At 42.0% G+C, this 26148-nt stretch overlaps 1 protein-coding gene across 1 annotated transcript; it reads left to right on the top strand.

Moving 5' to 3' along the window:
- Positions 1-288: 288 nt before the first annotated feature.
- Positions 289-26148, top strand: LOC134358163 (sorbitol dehydrogenase-like). The gene is made up of 7 exons (XM_063070161.1): positions 289-562; positions 660-819; positions 14655-14773; positions 16932-16997; positions 18844-19022; positions 20570-20691; positions 25777-26148. The coding sequence occupies exons 1-7, from the start codon at positions 538-540 to the stop codon at positions 26027-26029; spliced, it is 924 nt and encodes a 307-aa protein (XP_062926231.1). The 5' UTR covers positions 289-537; the 3' UTR covers positions 26030-26148.

Below are 26148 nucleotides of genomic sequence, written 5' to 3'. Positions count from 1 at the left end.
CCCGTCTGTCCAATGATGTCTTTGAACCCCCCCACCACCACCCCACCACCAGGCAGGAGGTATCGTAGCATTAGGACAATGACTGTTAGGATGGGAAACAGCTTCTTCCTGCAGGCCATAAGAGTACTGAACTCCTGGCCACCATCCAGGTCTCATCACTTATGAACCGGCAGTAGCATTACGCTGTTACTTTATAACGTGTTGTAAATGCACCTTATTATATATTACACACACAAATGCTGGAGGAACTCAGCAGGTCCGGAAGAATCTATGGAAGTGAATAAATAGTTGACATTTTGGGCTGAGACCCTTCTTCAGTCTTGAAATGTCAACAGTTTATTCACTTCCACAGATGCCACCTGGCCTGCTGAGTTCCTCCAGCATTTTGTGTGTGTCGCTCTGGATCTCCAGCATCTGCAGAACCTCTCATTTATATTACTTTTAAATTTATTTGTAGTAATATTACTTTTGGAGTTGTGTGTGACTGTGTCCGGAGGATTGTTGTTTCGTTTGGCAGTTTATATATATAGGGTTGAAATGACAATAAACTTGAACTTGAAGTGTAAGTAGTTCACACTAGACCAAGTACTTAAAGCCTGCATGGAATGTTCACATCAGCTATATTGTGCCTTAACTGTCTTGTTTTCCCATTGCTGCAGGTGACAAGGTTTCCATTGAACCTGGAGTCCCCAAGGAGAATGATGATTATGTTAGAATTGGACGTTACAACCTGTCCCCAACAGGCTTCACAAGTGGTCTGCCTCCTGATGATGGGGCCATGTGTCGATTTTATGCCCACAAAGCCAACTACTGCTACAAGTTAGTTTCTTGGCATCTTATTATTTTTACTTTCTGCTTGGAAAGCTTGATCATAGTTAATGTAAGCCATCCGGGACTTGAACTCACGGGTTAGGTGAATTAGTGTTGATACCCATCCTTGGTTATGGAGACAAATTGTCTTATATCTGCATAAGAATCCATAATATGAGGCGGTTAGTGCAATGGCTTTAGAGTGCCAGGACTCACCGATCGGGTTTTGATTTCCACCACTGTCTGTAAGGAGTTTCTACATTCTCTTCGTGACCATGTGAGTTTCCTCTGGGTGCTCTGGTTTCCTCCCACGTTCCAAAGACGTACGGTTAGGATTAGCGAGGTGTGGGCAGGCTATGTCAGAGCAAGAAGCACGTCGACACTTGTGGTCTGCCTCTAGCACAATCCTTGCACAGTGTTGGCCGTGGGCGCAAAATGAGGCATTTCACTGCTCTTTCAATATACATGTGACGAATAAAACTAATTTAACCTACCTTAATCTATATCTGTCATGCCCCACAGAGAATAATTCAAGACAGTGATATAAACAGGCCGGTCACTTTACCAGTGTACAAATACATATTAACCTGCTAAGTTTAAAACTGCATTATATTATTAAGCAGGAATCTTAACTGCTCACTGGCCAAAGTGAACCCATAGAACATAGAACGTAGAAATTTACAACACATTACCGACCCTTCAGCCCACAATGTTGTGCCAACCACGTAATCTACTCTAGAAACTGTCTAGAATTTCCCTACCCCATAGCCTCTATTTTACTAAACTCCAAACTCTAAGAGTCTCTTAAAAGACCCTATTGTATCCACCTCCACCACCGTCGCTGGCAGTGCATTCCACGCACCCACCACTCTGTGTGAAAAACTTACCTCTGACATCGCTCCTGTACCTACTTTCAAGCATCTTAAAACTATGCCCCTTATGCTAGCCACTTCAGCCCTGGGAAAAAGCCTCTGGTTATCCTCTCATCATCTTATACACAACCCTTTGGAACATTAGTTATCCTTTGCATTAGAACAGTATCAAGACCTACTTATTTTGCTCAAGGTAAACCAACAGTAAACACTGAGATATATTCCATCAGGACAAGTATTCTGCCATAGGATAATGACACATTATCTGTAGGGATAAAGATCTGAAACAAAACCTTCCAGTGTTCTTTTTGTGAATGTTTTGCCTACAGGCAATATGCTAACTAATGATTGTACAAGTGTTCATTTTATTTGACAACGTGAGAACACTTTGTGAGGTCACTTCAAATAGAAAACTTCTGACATCACACTGGGGTGGTGTTTGTGAGACAGTTTGAATCAGTATTAACTTTTGCTGCTCTGGACTGAGGCAAAGGAATGCAAAGGTAACTTCCACAGAACTGGGATTCAGAGAGATAGTGAGAAGCACAGTCACTATTCTTAATGGAATTTGCTTCCAAAGCTAAAGAGGAATAATAAAGTGTTAGAATCATTCGCAGGTGGGACTTGCTAACAGCGTTATTTACCACCACCTCTAAGACTAATTAATTCTCTGGATTACCAGAAAATTAAATGAATACACGGTGAAACAGTAGGCTATTCGTCCAGATTTGTTGGTGCTTTTGTTATTGAGCATCTGTCCACTTCTTTGCATGCACTCCTGATCCATTCTCCATCCTATGTACACCGAGCTTCATTCTCATGCATCTGCCTGCTTTCCTGCCACAGTTTATGTGTTAGACTTAAATCTCCTAGATTGTCCAGGATTGAGAAATTTGAATTTCAAAATAATACTCCGATAATTTTGATACTGCTGATTTTCCTGGCCTAAATTGCTTATAAATCTCAAAGAAAATTAGTTACAGTAAGCAGGTCTAGAAATAATTATAAGTTCCACATTGAGAATTATCTTCTTTTTAAAAAATAAACTTTATGGTTTACTCGCATCACTCAGTGAAGAAATGCACAGACTCAACTTTTGAGTTTTTAACTTTGAGAAATGAAATTGTGCTAAATGCCCATGTTACCAGTGCGGTGCAATGCACGGAGGGTGATTGGTATAATAAAATTGTTGAATTTGTTTTGGGTTATAAAGTGACATTTTAACGGGATTATTAAGTTAGAATGAGAAAGTATCCTATTTCCAGACTAGAGTTCAGAGTATTTGTCCATGACTTACTTTCTGCCTATTATATTATGCTGCAGGATAGCAATGATGATTTTCTTTTTTGACCAATCAGAGTTGTTACCCCTGAGCTGAACCCCCCTCCCCACCCTGGAAGACCAATGTACCACTCTCAGTCTGGCCTCTACCCTTTGACCTGTTTGGCCTGGGTGACTCTACCAAGAGTCAAAGCATAACGCCCTAACTCCAATCAACAAAGAGGCCATTGACGCAAGTCTCCAAACCCTACAACAAGGTTGTAGTCCTCTTGGAGCTATATTGCATCACATTCGACAGTAACTCTGCAGAAGATCTTACTGTGTATAAGATTGATGGTATATTTGGTCCCTGCTGACAGTGAAACTGCAAGACTGATCTGAGTAACAGGAAATAACACTGCACAAAAATCTTGCCACCATTATCACTATTCATTCCATTCCATGTCCCAATCTCCCTGGGATGTGGGTCTTGCTGACAAGGCTACAATTTGTCGCCCATGCTAAATTGTTCATGAGCGACTCTCTTGAACTATCTGATAGTATGGTGTGTTCAAGTTCAGTCACGGTGCTTTCAGGGAGGGAACTGCTGACTCTGATGGAGAGGCTGAGATTTACCAGTAAAGCTGCATTACGGGGATGTTGCATTCCAAGAAAACATGCTGTATCACAATTTTCTGTTCCATCTACGTGCGTGTCAGGAAGTGTGAATCGAGCAAAATATTAATTTACTTTTCACATAAATTCAGTGAAAGTGAATTTGATTCCGTATCTCAAAATTTTGGATAGTGATTTGAGACTTCTTTTAGGACTAATCCTGAACAGCTATAACACGGGAGCCACCCATAATGTGTTTTTCAGATAGCTTAATATATTTTTAAAATGGTGTTGGCTTGCCAACCCTACCTAGATCATTGGAGGTTTAAAGAGGATGTTGATTAATTTTTGAGAGATCAGGGAATTGAAGGTTGTGGGAAACTGGGTGTCCACTGCTGCTTCGATTTCCTTACATTCTACAATATGATCTCAGAACACTACTTACTTTTGTTCTTCAGAATACATCCAATTGTCTATTTTTTTTCAATGGATGGGCTACATTCACATAAGCAGCGATTCCCAATCAGGGCTCCACAGACCTCTCAGTAATGGTAGAGGTCCATGGTATAAAGAAGGTTGGGAACCCCTGCGTTGGGGCCAAGCTGTTTGTTCTGTTTCTCGTAAGATTGGAAATCAAAAGAGGTTACTATGAGCTTTCGCTCTGTAGACTTGTTAAGTGTGAGTGCCTTACAGAGACAATACAATTGTCCTGGAATGGAGAGCTGTTCCATGTCAATGTTATTATTCCAGTTTTCTGCACTTTCCAGATCCCACACATGTCTATGAATACCTGTGGACAAAGTATTCATCTCACTAAGATTCCAGTCATATGATTCATTCATAAACTGTTCACTTTAATCAATCAAACACTACATTTGACCACAACCCCAAAAGAGCACTGCTTGCTGAATATTGGAGGCCAGGAATGCATATACCTCAGGATTGGCCATGTTGTTGCAATTCTGGTCACTCCATTACAGGGGAAAATATGGAGGCTTTGGAAAGGGTGCAGAAGAGGTTTGTCAGGATAATACCTGGTTTAGAAGTAGCAGCTATACAGAAGGGTTAAACTAACTTTGGTTTTGTTTTCTCTGGAGTGTTGGAGACTGAGGGGAGACTTATGTGAGGCATAGACAGGATAGACAGAATCTCAGGGCAGAGGTGAACATGCATTGTAGGTGAAAATGGGAACGTTTAAAGGAGATGTGTGGGGCAAGTGATAGTTTTAGGTGCCTAGAACAGCTTGGCAGGGTAGATAGAATAGTGGCATTTAACAGACTGTTATATGGATATATGGATACGCTGAGAACAGGAGGATATGGACTGTAAGCAGGCAGAAGAGAGTTTAATTGGGCATCATGTTTGGCACTGACATTGTAGGCAAGAGCCAGTTCCTGTGCTGTAGAACATAGAACAGTACAGCACAGTACAGGCCCTTCAGTCCATAACGTTGTGCTGACTTTTTAACTTATTCCAAGATCAATCTGGTGCCCTCTTCTGCATAGGCCTTCATTTTTTTTCATCCATGTGCCTACCTAAGAGTATCGTAAATTTCTCTAATATGTTTGCATCTATCAGTGCACTCCACACTCTCACCACACTCTGTGTAAAGAATTACCTCTGACATCCCCCTAGACTTTTCTCCAATCACCTTAACATTATGCTCTCTCATATTAGCCATTTTGGCCCTGGGAAAAAAGGCAGTGGCAGTCCACCCTTCAATGGCAATGCACTAATAGTACTTTTCTTTATTCTGTGGAGAAGTTTTTGGTCAGTTAAACTGTGGAACAGATAGTAGAGCGACTGTATACTAGGCCAAGTTCAATCCTGTCCTCAGGTCCTTTCTCTGCAGAATTTGCATGTTTTCCCCGTGACCACATAGGTTTCCCCAAGTGCTCTAGTTTCCTCCCACGCGCTAAGACTGGTGCATTGCTAGGTTAACTATAAATTTATTGTGTAGGTGATTGATAGAATCTGGTGGGAGTTAATGGGAAGTGTAGAGAATAATAGGAGGTAGAGTGGGATTAGTGTACAAATGAGTGGTGAGTGTATGGAACTCCCTGCTGGGGTGACGATAGAGGCAGATATACTGTATTAGCGACATTTAAGAAACTCTTACTTAGATAGGCACATGGATGATAGAGAAATGGGAGAGATATGTAGGAGAGAATAGTTAAATTCATCTTTGGGAAGGTTAAAAGGTCAGTGGAACATCATTGGGTGAAGGGTAGGTACTGTGCTACAGTGTTGTATGCTCTATGAGTGCTTTGTGTTTGGTGCAGATTCAGTGAACTGAAAAGCAATTTTCCATGATGTATCACTTTATACCTCCTGTCACTTTCATTCGAGATTTGCAGCAGATAGATGGTAGCTTTGCGAAATAATTCTGAAGTCAAAAGAACAAACTGATTTTTGTTGACAAGATTGCCTAATACCTCATGAGAAAAGAAATCTGATGTTGTTACATGTTTTAACAGTGCCCGCTGACTGAGGATTAGACCATACGACATAGCAGAATTAGGCCATTCATCCCATCGAGTTTTCCCTGCCCTTTGATCAACCTCATTTTCCTGCCTTTTCCACTTAACCTTTGACGTCTTACCAATCACAAACCTATCAACTTCCACATTAAATATACACAATGACATGACCTCCACCACTGTCTGCGGCAAAGAATTCTACAGGTTCAGTCCACTCTGTCTGAAGAAATTCCTCCTCAGCTCTGTTCTAAAGGGTCATCCTTGTTTCCTGAGGCTTCATCCTCTGGTCCTAGACTCCCCCACTATTAGAAACATCTTTTCTGCGTCCACGCTATCAGTATTCAATGCATTTCAGTGAGATCCCCCCCCATTCTTCTAAACTCCAGTGACTACAGACTCAGAGCTATCAAATGCTCCTCATATGTTAACCCTTTCCTTCCCTGGATCATTCTTATGAACCTCATCTGAACTCTCTCCAATGCCAGCAAATTCTTTTCTAGATAAGGGATCCAAACCTGCTCACAATACTAGAAGTGTAGCCTGACCAGTGCCTTATAAAGAAGCCTCAGCAGTGCATCGTTGTTGAAGGTTGAAGGTTGTTCAGAAGATGGTGGAGATTTGTTGATGGCAGCTTTTGAGTAAATGATCAGTGGTCAGGGATTTCAGGGTATCAAAATATCAGGACAATTGGAAACAGACGTGATGAGTTCTGAATTTTCTGGTTTTACATGACATTTTTTTAACATCCAGTTGTAAAGAGTATTAAAGACCACAGGGAGATCCAAATTTAGTCCATTGGAATGTCATTTTCTAATTTACACCATAAGACACAGGAGCAGAATTAGGCCAGCTGGCTCATTAAGGTTGCTCCACCAATCTATCATGATTGATTTATTATCCCTCTCCACCCCATTCTTCTGCCTTCTCCCCATAACCTTTAATATCCTCACTTATCAAGAACCTCTACTTTAAATATACCCAATGACCTGACCTCCATAGCTCTCTCCACACCACCCTTCGGGTAAAGAAATTCGTAGCCTGCATCCTGGTGTCCTAAACTCCTCCACTATTGGAAATATCCCCTCTATATCCACTCTATCAAGGCCTTTCAATATTCAGTAGGTTTCAATGAGATTCAAGATTCAAGACTCAAGTACATTTATATTCAAAGAATGTATAAATGATACAACCTCGAGATTTGCTTCCTCACTCCCCCCCATTCTTCTAATCTCCAGCGAATATAGGGCCCGTGCTATCAAACACTCCTCATGTATAGTCCATTGAAATATAATTTTCAGGAAGCAAAACTAGAGCAGCAAATAATGATGTCGGTTTGGAACTGGTTGGATACAATAATTTTTCAATGAGAAGTTCCATAAAAAGCATCATCAAAGAATGGACTAATAACTCTGAAGATAATTCTTACTCCCTGTTCTATCTTAGGCTGGAAGTACTTTTTCTGCATTTTCTCACAACCAGAAACAGATATTGCAATCTATGGTAATTCGTTAATGTCCTTACCTGAGTTAAAGTCAAAGCTCAGTCTTTAATGAATCATAACTGGAACATAACAGTCCCATGCAATGGCCAAATATAAAATGAGACAAGGAACTGTCATGATCCTAGTGAAAAGGACACATGAACAGAAGGATATAGACCATGTGCATGTAGATAGGATTGGTTTAATCTGACTCCACGGTCTGCACAGATACTGTGGGCCGAAGGGCCTGTTCTGGTGCTGTACTGTTCTGTGTTCTATGGTTCACATGGTGTCATCAAGTCGGCATCCTATTTCGTTGTCACTGACAACCGTGAAGGCCAAGTCATAGGGTGCATTTAAAGCAGAGGTCAATTAGATTCTTGATTGGTAAGGGTGTCAAAGATTACAGGCAGAAGGCAGGAGAATGGGGTAGAAAGGGATAATCTGCCATAGTGAAAAAGACTTGAGTGGCTGGATAGCACAATTCTGCCCTTGTGTCTTACGGTCTTATCTAATGCCATGCATGGATGAACTAGATGACTGACATAAGGGAGTCAAAGTGATCATTTTGTTTGTGGTCTGTGAGCTGCAAATTTCCATACTGCAGGTTCCATTGAATGTTTGTTGTGAGTTTTTGTGCCTGAAAGTGTATCACCCAGGAGTAACACCCAGGTGCAGGAATTCAGCAAGGGGGTAGAGTGGGACAGCATCCACTGATGGAGGAGTGAAGGCTGTAGTCTGGTTGTTGATCAGGAAGTGGAGGGGATGTGCTCCAGTGATCAGGCCCTGTGGTTCATTGTAGCTTTCAGATGAATGGTTAGGGTTTGTGGTAGTGAAGACAGGCAGCCTCTGTTATTAGGGTGTTAGAGGGCTGGAACTAAACTTCATGTGGCTGGGGTTGGTGTGGACAACTAGCGGTTGGTATCATTGAGTTGGGGTTCAGCATCATATGGGTTAAGGAAACTGTTAAGGGACACCACAACGGACAGGATCTCTCAGTAACCACACATTTTCCCATTCCCATTGCCATGGACTTCTCTACTGCCACAATGAGGTGAAACTCCTGTGGAGAACTACACTCCATATTCCATTTAGGTAGCCTCCACCTTGATGTCATGGACATCTACTTGTTTAACTTTCATTAATTTCTCCACTCTCCTTTTCTTCTTCCATTCCCCTTCTGGCTCCCCTCTTGCCCCTTATTTTCTCCTCACTGTCGAACTTCCTCCGGTGCCTCTACTCCTTCCCTTTCTCACATGGTCCACTTTCCTTTCCTATCAGATTCTTCCTTCTTCAGCCCTTTAGCTCTTCTACTTAAAACCTTCCAGCTTCTCACTTCAAACAACCTCTCTCAGCCACCCACCTTCCCCCTCGCCTGGCTTTACCTATCGGCTGCCAGGTTGTACTTCTTGCCCTCCCCCCCACTTTCTTATTCTGGCTTCTGTCCCCTTCCTTTTAAGAGATTGATAGGTTCTTGATTAGTCAGGGCATCAAATGATATGGGGAGAAGTCAGGAGAATGGGATTGAGAAGGAAAATATATCGGCCATGATTGAATGGCTGAGCAGACTTGATGAGCCGAATTCTGCTCCCATGTCTCATGGTTTTATGGTTAAAATGCTGGAGGAACTCAGTAAGCCAGGCAGAATCTATGGAGAGGAAGAACCAGTTGATGTTTCACCAAGATCTTTGATCAGGACATACACAGAAACACACATGCAAATAGATATTAGTCCTAATAAAGGATCTCCATCCAAAGTATCAATTTTTTATTCCCCTCCATAGATGCTGCCTGACCTGCTAAGTTCTCCAACATTTTGTGTGTGTTGCTGTAGATTTCCAGCATCTACAGAAACCATTGTGCTTATCTTGAAACACTGAGGAAGGGTTGCCAGCACTGTATTAGAATGATGGATCATGGGCCTGCCCCAATTAACTTGATTTACATTCCTGTACAATGAATAAATCACATTAAATGTGCAAGGGTGAATCAGTCCAGAAAGTTATTTCCAACATGATGAAAGGTTGCGTGTCAATGGATATTGCCACTTTGTAAAGGTAATTTTCAACTACAGAGCTGAAAAAAACATGGTTTATATTGTTGTATTGAAGTTGTATAAAACATTGCTGAGGTCATATTTAGACTATTGTGTGCATTTCTGATTACCTATCGACAGGGAAGTTATCAACGCACTTGAAAGAATGTGCTGCGTAGAAAGTTTACAAGGATGTTGCTGGCACCTGCAGGCTTAAGTTACAGGGAAAGGTTGAATAGCTTTATTTCCTGGAGCACAGGAGAATGCGGAGAGATTTAATAGAGCCATACAAAATTATGAGGGGTAAATGCAAGCAGGCATTTTCCACTGAGGTTGGGTGAGACCAGAACTAGTTTCAGGGTGAAAGGTGAAATATTTACAGGGACCCTGAAGGAAAGTTCTTCACGCAGTGGATGGTGTGAGTGTGGAATAAGCTGCCAGTAGAAGTGATGGATACGGTGTTGATTACAAAGTTTTAAGAGAATTTTGGATAGCTACATGGATAGCAGGGGTATAGAAGGCCATGGTCAAAGTTAAATTGATGGGACTCAGCAGAATAACAGTTTGGCACAGAAAAATATGTCCAAGGGCCTGATAGTGGGACTGAATGTTCCACTCCTGACAGTTCAATGTTTCAGCCATGATGGAATACCACAGCAAACTCAATGGGAGTCTGAGTCTGGTGTGGACTAAGTGATTGCATGGAAGTCTTTCATGTAAAGCAACTCTCTTTAAAGTTACTGAAAGAAATATCATCTGGTGAAGTATTGTGGAGGATGGATTTTGTACTGCCGGCATACTTTATATATTTTTCCACTATAATAATTGAGCCAGATGATCACACAAGGAGATACACCATCATTCCAGAACATTGGCTCTTTCACTCTGAAGAAGAGAAGTAGCAGCAAAGGGAATAGTTAACCTGGCTTATGGACAGGGGTAGAACTTACTTAGACTTTCCAGAGTCATTTGATATGGTACCACATCGAAAAAATAAAAGATCATGGTGTAGGAGGTAATGTATTGGCATGTCTTGGTTAACAAGAAACAGAGATGAGGAACAAATATAGGGAGGATGTGGAAGCTTTAGAGGGAACGCAGGGGAGATTTACCAGGGTGCTATCTGGATTAGCGAGCATGTCTTATGAAGATAGGCTGGGCAAGCTAGGACTTAGCTGTGTGAAGTGAAGGAGGATGAGAGGTGACCTGATAGAGGTGTACAAAATGATAAGAAGTATGGATCAAGTGGATAGCCAGTGATTTTTAGTGGGGTGGGAATGGCTAATACAAAGGGGCATAATTTAAAATGATTGGACGGATATACTGTATGGGGGGATTTCAGAGGTAAGTTCTTTACAAAGAGAGGTGAGTGCATGGAGTGCCTTGTCAAGGGTTGTGGTAGAGGCAGATGCATTAGGGACTTATTAGAAATTGTTAGATAGGCACATAGATGATAGAAAAATGGGGGGCTGTATAGGAGGGAAGGGTTAGATTAATCTTACTGTAGGTTAAAAGGTCAGCATAACATCATAGGCCAAAGAGCCTGTACTATGCTGTTATGTTCTCTGTGGACTTTTTAAAGGGGTCTTTTTCTAATAAGCAAGATGTCAAAATTGAATATAGAAGGAGGGATGTTATAGTTCATTTATAAAGGGCACTGATGAGAGCACATCAGGAGTGGGGTATACAGTACATTTAAAAAATGAATCCAGATGATATACTGGACTGATACAATGGTTGTTGAGTTCTCATGAGGAGAGTCTTGAATTTGCTGGAGCTGAGAAATACGAGTTTGCTGGAGTGAAACATGAGATCCTCCAGGATCTTGAAGACAGAAGAATGGAATTCTGCTGTGTAGGCTCAACGAGCCAAATCCAGTGTCATTGAGAAAAATATGAAATATGTTAGGATGAATGTGAAATGGATGCTTCCACATGGGAGAATAAAGAGTTGGGGATCTGCTTAACACTAAGCGGTTGTCTGCTCAAGACAGAAGTGAGGTAGAACCTTTTTGCTCAAACATTTCAAGATAAAGGTAGATAAGGGATGATAGGTTACTGAGATAGGTGGAAATTTCTATGTTTTTTGTACTCTTGAGGAGCACTGAAATTGGAAAACAAATGCTGTGCAGAAGTGAAATTTTGAATATTCGGATCCATTTCTGCTGTTTTTGCTTCTCAACATACACCCCATTCCTGTTCACTAACTACGCCCTGCCAACTTTCTGCAGTTGAATATGCTCATACCTTTGACAGCAATTTGATCGCTAAATCAGTGTCAGACGACGAAAAGCCTCATACTTCCACCTTCTGAGCCCCACTTCATGGTGCCCTTCCCTGCTGAAACCCTTCATCTGGTCCACTGTCACCTCTAATTCTTTCTACTCCAATACAAACATGTCCCATTTTCCCCTGCGTAAACATTGAAGCATAGAAAACCTAGAGCACAATACAGACCCTTCGGCCCACAAAGCTGTGCTGAACATGTCCTTACCTTAGAAATTACCTAGGGTTACCCATAGCCCTCTATTTTTCTGAGCTCCATGTACCTGTCCAGGGGTCTCTTAAAAGACCCTATTGTATCCGCCTCCACCACAGTTGCTGGCAGCCCATTCCACACACACACCACTCTCTGCATAAAAAACTTACCCCTGACATCTCCTCTGTACCTGCTTCCAAGCACCTTAAAACTATGCCTTGTCGTGCTAGCCATTTCAGCTCTGGGAAAAAGCCTCTGACTATCCACACGATCAATGCCTCTCATCAAAACAGGTCATCATCTTTGTTCTACTCATCTGTCATGCCTGTGACAGATCTGTCATGCACACTCAATGAATCAGGAACAGCTTCTTCCACTCTGCCATCAGATTACTGAATGGTCCAGGAACCTATAAACACTACCTTGTTATTCCTTGTGTTTTGTACTATTTATTTATTTATTTTTAAATTTATAATAATTTTATGTCTTTGTATTGTAGTGCTGCAGCAAAACAACAAATTTCTCATCATATAAGGTGGTGATAATAAACCTGTTTCTGATTCCTGTGTTTACAGACCATGTTGACTTCTGAATAAACAGGTTGCTTATTTCACGATCCCTCATTTGCAATCCCTCCTTATACTTCTGTAATCTCATCTATCCCTTCAACTGCTAGTGTGCTGGAACACAGGATTAAAACTGTGTAAATCTCCTGTTTCACACTCCCATACCCTGGAATTCCCCCTCAGACCTCTCTGTTCTCTTTTTATGAGCTGCTTCTTAAACCTCTGTCCCATGTCTGGAGAGACTGGAGACTGCTGATGCTGTAATCCGGAACTACAAGCAATCTTGCTCAAGGGACACTATCGGGGGAGTGGGAGGATGGAGGGGGGGGGGCGTTGTCGCTAGTGGGTGTGTTAGAGAAGGAGTTGTTAACATTGCAGATTGAAACCCTGTATCAAAACTGGGTCAGTTCTCAGTCCAGGTGCATACCCTCGACACAAAATGTCAGAAGTGCCTTTCTCCCCTCAGATAGTGCTCGACCCGCTGAATTCCTCCAGATGATTTTTTATTCCTCTTTGTTTGTGCTGTTGGCCATTTGCCTAAAATCGTGTCAGATTCAAACTGAACACACCCATAGATTTGTTAAGACAAAAAATGTCACAGGTGCTTTGTAAATGACATGATATAATGGTAGCTCCAGTTTCTGCAGGTGGACGCTTTTCATCATACACAATAGACATTAATAATGCACGTTTGCCTTAGGAGGTAACTGAATGTGTATTCAAAGAAGTTATTTATATCCCTCTTTAAAATCCTACAAAGCTATTAAATAGTATACTGTAGTGTCTGTGTGTGGCAAAGAAAACAGCCCTCCCCTGAAGATCTTAATATTGTTGCAGAGTAACACATTCAAATTGCAGGAGGAACTCAGCAGGTCAGGCAGCATCTGTAGAAAGGAATAAACATTTGACATTTTGGCTGAGACCCTTCATCGGGATTGGAAAGGAAAGGAGTGCCACGGTATTATGGCGGTTAGCATGATACTATTACAGCTCAGGGCGTTGGAGTTCGGAGTTCAGTTCCAACGTCATCTGTAAGGAGTCTGTACGTCCTCCGTGTGGAATGCATGGGTTTTCTCTGGGTGTTCCAGTTTCCCCCCACAGTCCAAAGATGTACCAGTTAGTAGGTGAAATGGTCATTGTAAATCGTCCCGTGATTAGGCTAGGGTTAAATCAGAGGATGCTGGGCAGCGCAGCTCAAGGGATCAGAAGGTCATATTCTGCACTATATGTCGATCGATTAATCAATCAATCAATAAATATATCCATAATAAAAAATATATGAAAAAGGACACAATTTAAAAACCATCTAGATAAGCACATGGATATGAGAGGTTCAGAGAAGAATGGGCCGATTGTGGGTAGATGGGATTAGCTCATTGGGTTACACGGTCAGCATGGATGTTGGGTCAAAGAGTCTGTTTCCATGATGTATGACTCTGAATAAGAAAACGGTGCAAAGCTACATTCTTAAACACAGTGATTCTGCACATACTAGAAACCTAGAGCAACACACACAAAATGCTGGGTGAACTCAGCAGGTCAAGAAGCATCTATGGAGAGGATAAACAGTTGACGTTTTGGGTTGACACCCAGCATCAAGACGTGTGTGTGTGTGTGTGTGTGTGTGTCCGTCGGAATGAGGGGTCTTGGCCAAAAGATCAACTACTTACTCCTCTCCATTAATGCTGCCTGACCTGCTGAGATCCTCCAGCATTTTAACTATAAGAATATAAAACACAGGAGCAGAATTAGGCCAGTCAGCCCATCAAGTCTGCTCTTGATCAGGGCTGATTTATTTTCTTTCTCAACCCCATTCTCATGCCTTCTTTCCGTTACCTTTGACACCCTTACTAATCAAGAACCTATCAAACTCCACTTTTAATATACCCAATAACTTGGCCTCTGCAGCCGCTTGTGGCAATGCATTCCACAGATTTTGTGAGTGTTGCTCTACATTATTAGTGTTAGTCTGTATATTCAGAGTTGCTCGTTCTACATGTCAGCTCATTTTTATACATACCACTCATGCAGCTAATGCTTATACCATCACTATTATAGACTCCCTGAGTGTGTGACCTTAGAAGAAGGTGCTCTGGTCGAACCTCTCTGTGTTGCACTTCACGCCTGTCACAGAGGACGAGTTAAAGTGGGTCACAAGGTGTTCATCTGTGGAGCTGGTAAGTGGCTGTTTGCAGGTAGATCTGAAAGATCACAGTAACTCCTTCTGTCCTCTCTAAGATGGTGAATTCTATCTATGTCTGTCAACCAGTAGATAACCTGCTGACTCATTTCCACTGCTCTAATAGTGTTGGGAAGCACGGATGACAGATTTGTCATTCTTAATTTGCCCAGGAACACTCTATTTTTATCCACTTTGGTGAATGAGTTCTAGATTAACTAGTTCCAGTGATTCATTTGGATTACTTGAATCAACTAATCTGACTGAGTTACAAGATGACTCAATCTAGTCACTTCATTGGGCTGAAATAGGACTGATATAACCTTTAAACTGCAATTTCACAGGTGCCATGCAATGACTCCAGTAAGTTTAACCCTGGCACTGTATAAACTGATCTGAAATCTGCACAGTTTTGACATTCCAGCTTTTATAGAAAAGATGAACAAAGGCTCCTAGGGCATTGAAAGAGGAAAACCATATGGCACTTGGTGAGAGAGGATACCTGGCCACTTCCACATGCCTTCCCTGTTCTTGTATGGATACGGAATATTGAAAGGCAAGAGAATTAAGATGAAGAGTACCCTGACTATGGTTTCTGGGAAGTGCCCCATTTGAAGTACTGATATGCTGTTGAGTTCATCAGTTCATCGCTTGGTGTGTTACAGGTTCAAATACTGACAAAAAGTTAACAAAAATACATAAAGCAAAATCATTAGTTTTTCAGTGAGTTTGGCCAGGACAGTTCCCAACTCTCTGGGGAAAGAGCAGTAGGAGTTATCCAGTTAACTCTCTGGAGAGATGCCAAGAGGTTTCTGTTACTCACTCTATCTGAAGTACACTTTCAGTCCTATAGCTCTGAAGTAATAGTGCAAAGTAATCTATCTATCTCTCTCAATTACTCTATTTTTAAATTATATCCCATCTTTAGTGTGTTTGTGTGTATGTGTATATAACTGTGTGTAGATGTGTGTTGATATCTGTATGTGTAACTTTGTATATGTATACATCAACGTGTGTGTGTATGTGAGGGGGTAATATCTGTGTCTCTGTGTATGTGAGTGTGTGTAAAATCTGAGTTTTTGTGTTTGAATGTGTTTGTGTGCATTTCTGCTGCTCTCTGTCTCCAACATTCTTCAGATTGAAGGTCCCCTTTTATCCCAGACTTGGCAGTTGATACGCAGTGCCTCTGGAAGCTTTAAGGTGGAAGAATGTTCATTCAATTTTGCTGATTTTACATACATGTCGGGTGTTTTTGCGTGTTAGTGTCACAATGGGGGGCGTTGGGAGCAAGGGTGGACCCAAATGCAAGACACATCTTGTGAGGTTAACTTAATTGAGTTTATTGCTCAATACAAGGAGAGCAAATCAGAAGCAGGAATAACGTACTAGACAAAGACTCAGCCCTGGAACGAGGCTGGGACTAAGGGTCTGGGCGAGGACTCGGAGTCACGGACTGCCAGGGCCAGGACTTGGTACTTGGAGCCTCCGGGTAGTGGTGAGCTCTAGACTCGGCCCGGGAACAGTAGACAGCGGCTCTTGATTCCCTCCAGCGGGTTAACTGACAGACCCACCTCGGCGAGGAAACTTTGCAGGCTCGCTTTGGCGAGGTAACTTGACAGGGTTGCTCCAGTGAGGAAAGGCGACTTACTGGCACTCACTTCGGGGGAAGAATAGGCTTACTCCGGCCAGATGACATTAGCTTGCAGTACCTTTGGTGACTTTGCAAACGCTCTCGCGCCTAACAGCTGAAAGCTGGAGACTATAAACTGCCGGTTCAGCTGAGAGTAAATTGTCTCCAATCACCAAGCCCAAGGGACATGGGAAAACAGGGAACCAAAGGGAAACAGGGAGTCAACGGTCCGGATCGTAACATAAACAAAGTAAATTTAAAGGGACCCCGATCCGGACCATGACAGTTAGCCATTATTATCTGTGTTTCAAGTCCATGGGTGTTTACTGAGCCCTGCACTGAGAAAGGTAGCACTAGCGTCCTTCATCAGGAAACCCCTGCCCTCAGACAGGCACTGACAGAACCCTCGGCCCTCAGAGGGGAACCTGTACTCTGCACTCCCCTGCATAGAGTGACAATGACAAATGTTTCCAGGAAGTATAACCACATGGTTTTCTAACCAATGTTTTTTGTTTTATCTGTTAAGGACCCGTTGGCCTGTTGACTTTGCTTGCTTGCAAGGCTATAGGAGTGACTATGACTGTAGTCTGTGGTAAGTTTTTCAAACAATATATTCCTAACACATTTGACAAACTCTTCCCCTCCATCCCTGTTACAGTATGGGAGTCCCAGTCAATATGTGGAAAGTTAAAATCACCTACTATCACAGACCTAGGTTTCTTGCAACAAACTGCAATCTGTCTACAAATTTACTCCTCTAACTCCTACAGTCTGTTAGTTGATCTATAATATAATCCTAACAATGTGGTCATATCTTTCTTATTCCTGAGTTCTACTCGTAAAGCTTCACTAGATGAGCGTTCCAGTCCGTCCTGTCTGAAGAGTTGCCAGTTCTGTCCCTCCTGCGACTAAGTCTCACTAATGGCTGCAATGTCATAATTCCACATGTTGATCCATGCCCTGAGCTCATCCGCCTTTCCTACAATATTCCCTGTACTGAAATATACTCAGCTCAGAACATTACTCCTACCATGCTCAACCTTTTGATTCCTGACTTGGTACATAGGCTGAACAACATCTTTCTTCACAACTATTCCACTATCTGTTCTGGTACTCCGATTTCTGTCCCCCTGCAACTCTAGTTTGAACCCCACCCTTGTGCTGCACTAGCAAACCTTCCTGTTAGGATATTAGCCCCCCCTCCAGTTCAGGTGCAAACTGCCCCATCTGTTCAGGTCCAATTTTCCAGGAAGAGAGCCCAGTGATCCAAAAAATCTGAAACCTTCCCTCTTGCACCATCTCCTTAGCCTCATATTGAACTGTATGATCTTCCTATTTCACTGAAGAATGGAGCTTCCAATGATGTAACACATCTTGGCAGAGAAAAATACTAAATACTGCATTAAAGAGAAAAGAATTAAATGATTTTCTGGTATGATAAGTCGAACTCTTGACATCACGATCTATCTTGTTATGATGTTGCATTTTATTGTTCACATTCCTCTTTTCCTGTAGCTGTTGCACTTTATTCTGCATTGTTAATGTTTTACCTTGTTCCATCTCAATGCACTCTGTAATTATTTGATTTCTGTGAACAGTACGTAAGACAAACTTTTCACCGTATCTTTTTTTTGTTATCTTTAAATCATTTTTTTAACCTCTGGGTTTTTTATCTATATTAGAGTTCCGCATTGTTTACAAAGTGGGTTACTATTTTACTCCAATAATAAATGCACCTTGGTTATTAAATAAATAGGAATTAGATTTACATTTAGTCATCTTCCCAAGACGACTGGTAGGAGATTTATCAGATAAAATTTGACGCCAAGTCACAAAAATAATTATTAGCGTGGGTCAACATGGTTTTGGTAAAGAAATAGGCTATAAGGAGTATTTTGAAAGGAGGAGAGAGGACTGTGACTGTAGGGGATATAGAGAGGCATGTGGGAGGAATCCTGGGATGTATAAGAAACCAGAGGAAAGGGTGGATCTCACAAGCAGAGATCTGCGTCAGTATGATGAGCAGGGTCTTATTGAAACCTACCAAACACTGAAGGGCCTGAATAGATTGGATGTGGAGGGAATGTTTCCAATAGTAGGAGCGTCTAGGATCTGAAGGCACAGCTTCAGAATAAAGGGACGTCCCTTTAAACTGAGATGACAAGTAGTTTCTTCAGTCAGAGGGTGATGAATCTATGGAATTCATTGCCATAGAGGGCTGTGGAGGCCAAGTCATTGAGTGTGTGTTTAAGGCACAGATTGATAGGTTCGTGACCAGTGAGGTGTTACGTAAAGAAGCTGGGAAAATGGGGTTTAAAAAATCAGCCAGGATTGAATGGCATAGACTCAATGGGCTGAATGGCCTAACTCTGCTCCCATAATTTATGGTTTAAAAGATGTGGAAGGATTTATTCTTTAACCCGATTGCTCTCTTTCAGATTTGTGCCAGGACCGCTTGGAGAAGGCGAAGTGCTTGGGGGCCACCATTGTCTTGAAAGTTGACAAGTGCACGTGTCCCATGGAATTGGCCCAGAAGGTGAAGACTTCTCTCTGTGCCATGCCTGACGTGTCCATTGATTGCACTGGGGCCGATACTTGTATCCAGGCTGGTGTCTATGTAAGTCTCCACCTTTATAACAGAAATCCTTAGCGATGGTTCAGTCTGTGCAATGTTAGACATGGTATAGACCTTGGAATTGGGTGGGGATGCCTTTTTCTGCAGTTATATTGGAGGTATCAGTGAAGTTCCTCCATCAGGTACTCCCACATGCAATTTCTCACCTGCAAGAAAATATTTTCCAAGTTGAAGTTTTGTCCCATGGCCTTAAGTGATTCTGTCACCTGGTCATCCACTTTATCAACTTTATGAACTTTATCAAAACTATTGACTTATTTGATTAACTTAAGTAGGGGACAGACCAGTTCCCCATTTTCTCAGTAAAACTGAAACCTGACCTTCCTGGTATCATTGAGCTAAATTTCCTTTGTACCTTCTTCTAAACCCGTATTGCCTGCCTAAAGTTCGGTGCCTAGGATTAAAGTGAGGATCGTGGGGAGAGGGTACTGAAGCTCAACTAGTGACTGAAATTCGCTGCAGTTAAAACAACAATGTTCATTAAGCAACTGAGGACTGCTCCCTGTGGCATCAAATCCTGATGATGTAAACCAACCTCAGTCAGCACACTAGCATAGCAGTTAGCCTAATGCTATTACAGTACCAGCAGCCCGTGTTCAATTCCTCTCAACTCCTATAAAGAGTTTGTGCATTCTCCCCGTGGTTCTGTGTCTTTCCTCTGGGTATTCCAGTTTCCCCCCACATTCCAAAGACATATGTACCGAGTTGGATCTTTAAATAATTAATTAATTGATCAATCAGTCAATTAATTAAAATAAAATAAAATAACATTCAGGGAGAATCCATTTGTCTGGAACATTTTGTGCCTCACAATGAACCTTTGAACACTTTGGCAGGAAATAACACAGAATGATCTAACCTTCTCCTTTAATGGGACATATTAGGCAAGAGGATTTGAGATCCCCTTGGATGCACCCAGGACGAGCAATTCCTTAACCATCGCATGGTCTAAATCCTTGCACTTCATCCCCAACAACATTGCAGGAGCACCTTCACCGGAAGGACTGCAGAGATACAAGAAGGCAGCTCACCACCCTCAACCTCAAGTCTATAGGGGGACGAGTCTTAAGTGCCAGCTTTGCCAGTAACATCCTGATTTTATGTAGGCATAAAAGAGGCTATATATAAATTAAGCAGGTTAATGCACAATGCTTTGCCCCAGATTCATCTAGGCCGATATGTTAAAAAAAGGCTATATATAAACTAAACAGGTTACTACTCAATGCCTTGGCCCATGTTCATTTTGTAGTAATAATAATTTCTATTCTTTCATTGAAAGTTCGTTGTATGAAATGTAACATGAATTCCAATATAACTTTGTACTGTTGGAGGGTCTTGACCCAAAACATCAAACTGTTTACTGTTTTACATAGATGCTGCCTGGCCTGCTGAGTTCCTCCAGCTTTTTGTGTGTGTTGCTTGGATTTCCAGCATCTTCAGATCTTCTGTTGTTTGTGATCATTTAGCTGTGCTTTTTTTTAGAATCAGTATCTAATCCCCAAAACTAATTATATTTATTTTTTACAAAGGCTGTCAAACCTGGTGGAATTGTTGTATTGGTCGGCCTAGGAACAAACACATCCAATGTTCCTGTATTAAACGCAACAATCAGAGAGGTGGATATCCGTGGCAGCTTTAAATACACAAACACGTAAGTATTGAGAGATAGATCCGCGCGTACACACACACACACACACACACACAAATATAGTAAATATAGTAACTGCATGGGGACAGTGGAAGTAAATGTGTAAATATGCTTTGGAATTTGGTGCTACAAGTCAAGGGGATTTCAGGAGGTAGCCCTGCAAATAGTATTCACGCTTAAAATGTTCATATGTGATCAGCCGTGACAAGCCATAAAACGTACCTATTCATTACAGAGAAAATATGCACTGAGCCTCGGAGGCGCCCTTGACAGCGCTCCACACTGATAATAATGCAGCAGATTTAAACATATGAGGAGCTCTGGGACTGTACTTGCCAGAGTACAGAAGAATGAGGGGGTATCTCATTGAAAGCCATCAAATATTGAAAGGTCCGGATAGAGTGGATGTGCAGAGGATGTTTCCTATTGTGGAGTTAGAACGGAGATGAGGGGCAATTTCTTTAGCCATGAGTTGGTGAAATGTTGGCCAGATCGTTGGATATATTTAAAGCAGAGGTTGATTGATTCTTGAATAGGAAGGGATTTGAAGGTTATGGGGAGAAGGCAGGAAAATGGGATTGAGAGGGATTGAATGGCAGAGCAGACTCGATGTGCCGAATGGCCTAATTCTGTATCTTGTGGCCTTTTTTCCATCCAGTATTTAAGATTCCTAACAATTTTCTGCTTGCAAATGAGTCCAAATTTGTGCAAAATATCAACTGTTGACAAGGAGAAAAAACAGCCTGTGAGCTTGTGTGGAATTATTTATTGGAACGAGAACATAAAACCACTGCAACTTCAAAGCAAAATACCTGGCAGTAATTTTTCTTATACATTAATTGTCCCATGTAAATCTTACTGTTGTTCTCTTAGCCCGTAGATACTGTTTGTTGCAGTTGGGAGAAGCAATGATGTACCACCAGGTGGCTTAGTTACCATTTAGAAGAGTTTGGCTGGACGTCCTGAGGGTTGTGATACTCCATCTAAAGGAAATAAGGATGTACATGATGTTTATTAAACCAATATAATAAGGTTCAGTCACGACGCAGTTCCTGCATCAAGACACTAGGTTTGGGAATAGTATATCTATCTGCGAGGTACCTTTGAAGAAAATGAGTGTATGGCTTTTTGCTTCACTAATCCTACCAGTTACTGACTAAGAGGCCAACTCTGAGAACATTGACCATGACAGCAAAGGATCAGGTCTTTCAACCCATGATGTTGTGCTGAAGTAATTAAAAGCCTAATGAACTAGTCCCTTCTGCGTACAAAACGTCCATATCGGCACAGCTTTGTGGGCCTAAGGGCCTGTATTGTGCCACAGGTTTTTCTATATCCCTCCATTCTCTCCATATTTATGTGCCTTTCTAAGAAACCCTTAAATGCTTCTGTCATATTTGCCTCCACCACCACTCCTGGCAGCACATTCCACGCACCCACCACTCTGTAAAAAAAATATTTGCCCGCACATCTCCTTTGAACATACACCCCCCCCCCACCCCACTTATCATCCAGTATTAGGCAATTCAGTCCTGGGAAAGTGATAATGGCTGTCTGTCCATACTTCTCATAATCTCATTCAGGTTCACATTCAGATTTATCACGTGCGTGGAAACATACAATGAAATGTGTCGTTTGCGTTAAAAACCAACACAACCTAAGGGTTTGCTTGGGGCAGCTCTTTAAGGGTTGCCACACACTTCAGTGCCCAGAATGCTCGGTAGAGCAACACACAACACAACAAGCAACAAAGCAAGCCCTTTACCTTCCACCCCATCTTCAATCCAAACTTAAAACAGGTCTCCCCTCAGCCCCGTCTCTCCAGAGAAAGTAACCCACGTTTGTATAACCTATCCTTATAGCACGTGCACGCTAACCCAGGCGGCGTCCTGATAAACCTCTTCTGCACCCTCTCCAAAGCCTCCACATCTTTAATGTAATGGGGTGACAAGGATTTCTCCAGATGCGGTCCAGCTAGAGCTTTTCAAAGCTGCAACATACTTAACTCCTCAACTAATAACGGCAAGCATGCCCTATGCCTTCTTTAGCAGCCTTAAAACTTGTGCTGCTGCTTTCAGGAAGCTATGGACCTGGACCGCCAAGATCTTTCTGTAGGTCAACACAGTCAATGGCCCTGCCTTTACCTCTGCACTGTACCTTGACATTTGATCTCTGAAAGTATAATACTTCACACTTGGCTGGGTTAAATTCCATCTGCTATTTCTCTGCCTGTATCTGCTACTGATCTGTATCCCACTGTATCCTTCGGCAATCCTCTACACTATCCACAACACAACCAAGCTTTGTATTGTCTGAGAACTTAATAACCCACCCATCTTCATTTTCATCCAAGTCATTTATATAAATCACCAACAGCCCAGTAAAGATCCCTGCAAAACAAAAAAATTAGTGGGAAGCTAGAGGATTGGAAAGATTTTAAAAAACAATAGAAGGCAACTAAAAAGCCAGGAGAGAAAAGTTGAAGGTAAGCTAGTCAATAATATAAAAGAGGATACCAAAGGTTTTTTCAAACATAAAGATTAGAAAAGAGGCGTGAGTGAATATCAGACCACTGGAAAACGACACTGGGGAGGTTGTAATGGGGGACAAGGAAATAGCAGATGAACTTCAGAAGTATTTTGCATCAGTTTTCACTGTGGAAGACACAGCAGTATATCAGAAATCCAAGAATGTCAGGGGACAGAAGTAAGTGTTGATGCTATTACTAATGAGAAGGTGCTTGGGAAACTGAAAGATCGGAAGGTAAGTAAGCCACTTGGACAAGTTGGACTACACCCTAGGGTTCTGAAGGAGGTAGCTGAGAGATTGTGGAGGCATTAGTAATGATCTTTCAAGAATCACTAGATTCTGGAATGGTTCCAGAGGACTTGAAAATTGCACATGTCACCCCACTCTTTAAGAATGGAGGGAGGCAGAAGAATATCATAGACCAATTAGCCTGACTTCAGTGGTTAGGAAGACGTTGGAATCTATCACTAAGGGTGAGGTTTCGGGTTACGTGGGGACATATGATAAAGTGTGCAAAAGTCAGCATGGTTTCCTTAAGGGGAAATTTTGCCTGACAAATCTGTTGGAACTTTTTGAGGAAATAACAGGCAGGATAGACAAAGGAGTGTCATTGAATGTTGTTTACTTGGATTTTCAGAGGGCCTTCAAGATGCTGCATATGAGGCTGCTTAGCAAGATGAGGGTCCATGATGTTACAGAAAAGATGGTAGCACGGATAAAAGATTGGCTGACTGGCAGGAGGCAAAGGGTGAAAATAAAAGGGGACCATTTCTGGTTGGCTACTGGTGATTAGTGGCATTTCTCAGGGATCGGTGTTGGGACCGCTTCTTTCCAGATTATATGTCAATAATTTTGATGATGGAATTGATGGCTTTGTGGCCAAGTTTGTAGATGATACAAAGATTGGTGGAGGGGCAGGTAGTGTTGAGGAAGCAGGGAGTCTGCAGAAGGATTTAGACAGATTGGGAGAATGGGCAAAGAAGTGGCAGATGGAATATAGTGTAGGGAAATGTATGGTCATGCACTTTGGTAGAAGGAATAAAGGTATAAGCTATTTTCTAAATGGAGAGAAAATTCGACAATCAGAGGTGTAAAGGGACTTGGGAGTCCTCATGCAGGATTCCCTAAAAGTTAATTTGTAGGTTGAATCCGTGGTGAGGAAGCAAATGCAATGTTAGCATTCATTTTGAGAAGATTAGAATATAAGAGCAAGGAATTGATGCTGAGGCTTTATACGGCACTGATCAGACTGCACTTGGAGTATTGTGAGCTGCTTTGGGCCCCTTATCGAAGGAAAGATGTGTTGGCATTGGAGAGGATCCATAGGAGACTATGAGAATCATTCTGGGAATGAAAGGATTAACATATGAGGAGCGTTTGATGGCTCTGGGCCAATACTTGATGGAGTTTAGAAGAATGAGGATGAACGTCATTGAAACCTATCGAATATTGAAAGTTCTAGATAGAGTGGATGTGGAGAGAATGTTTCCTATAGTGGGTGAGTCTAGGACCAGAGGCCACAGCTATAGAATAGAGGAACATCCATTTAGAACAAAGAATAGAAGGCATTTCTTTAGTCAGATGGTCGTGAATCTGTGGAGTTCATTGCCACAGACAACTGTGGATGCCAAGTCATTTAGTATATTTAAAGCAGAGGTTGACAGGTTCTTGATTAGTCAGAGCATCAAAGGTTAAGTGCAGAAGGTAGAAAAGTGGGGTTGAGAGAGATAATAAGTCAGCCATGATGAAATAATGGAGCAGACACGTGGGAAAATTTCTGCTCCTAAGTTTTATAGACTAACACCGTTAGTCACAGAGCTCCTGCCAAAATAAGTCCCATCAAACCCTACCTTCTATGGACAAGTCCATTCCATGCGCAAAAGGCCAAGCGTTTCTCAGCTGAAACTTCAGCAAATTACAAAACTTATACAACTTAGCTCAGCTGGGCCAGGAGGCTGGCATTGTTGTGTGTGTAGTCTAGGAGTTGTTCCAAGCATTGGCAGTGTCTCCAGCCATGTAATAGAGTGACTTCTGACATTCAGAAGACATGCAAATAAAACTTTTTTGGAAAACAAAAATCAAAAACCACCTGAAGAGGCTTTTAAATAATTAAAAGAACTGTACAAATCCCAAATACTTCAAAGAACATACACCCTAACCTTCCAGAATCCCCATTGTCCATGCAGGTTGTGAGCCAGATGATGTCCCAGAGAAGGTTTCCCAGGGTGCCTTATCCCTGGACTCTAGGGAATCCAATGGCAGAGATCAGTCCATAGTTTTGAGACTTCAGTTTGAACAGAATTCCTGTAACTTACTGACACTTAAGAACGCATTCCAAATGAAATTCCCTCAACTTTATAGCACCAAGTTCTAAAGCCTATTACATATTCTATATTGTATTTATGTTAGACATCAGGCTTCAGTACCTCTTGTCTGACAGTAGCAGTGAGAAAGGGGGTTCTTAATTGATGCCACCTTCTTGGGGCGACGTCTCCTGTAAGTGCTGTTGGTAGAGGGGAGATGAAAATGCTCTTACTGTTACCTCTCTGCTCATTTCAGATGGCCAACTGCAATCGCCTTGATAGCTTCAAAGAAGGTGGATGTAAAGTCCCTAATCACACATTGTTTCCCGCTGGAGCAGGCTCCTGAAGCATTTGAGGTCGTAAAGAAAGGCACCGGGATCAAAGTCCTTGTGAACTGTGAGCAACAGCAGCAGCAGCAGCAGCAGTGCCCATCACTCTGCCCGCCACAGTGCCAACAGCCGCAAAACCAGTGTCAAACAAAGCAGTGCCCCCAGCATAGCTTCTTCTGATAGAGGAGTCTCCACCCACTTTCATTCTGTACTGCTGTCTAAGTTACCTTTCAGATCAGGACTTGAACACTGCACTGTAACTCTCCCAGACAAACAGTCCTTCAGCAATAAACACTGAG

This window comes from Mobula hypostoma, chromosome 18 (genome assembly GCF_963921235.1).
Source record: "Mobula hypostoma chromosome 18, sMobHyp1.1, whole genome shotgun sequence".
NCBI classification, from domain to species: domain Eukaryota; kingdom Metazoa; phylum Chordata; class Chondrichthyes; order Myliobatiformes; family Myliobatidae; genus Mobula; species Mobula hypostoma.
The sequence above is the reverse complement of the archived record's forward strand: the minus strand, read 5'-3'. Positions and strand labels throughout refer to the sequence as shown.

What these genes read in the sequence shown, in the direction of transcription:
- LOC134358163 (XM_063070161.1), top strand. Translation starts at nt 538, where the DNA reads ATGACAATAAACTTGAACTTGAAGT. An exon ending in AAAGCCAACTACTGCTACAA is followed by an intron (nt 820 to 14,654) that starts GTTAGTTTCTTG and finishes TCACTATTATAG; the next exon opens with ACTCCCTGAGTGTGTGACCT. An exon ending in GGTGTTCATCTGTGGAGCTG is followed by an intron (nt 14,774 to 16,931) that starts GTAAGTGGCTGT and finishes TTATCTGTTAAG; the next exon opens with GACCCGTTGGCCTGTTGACT.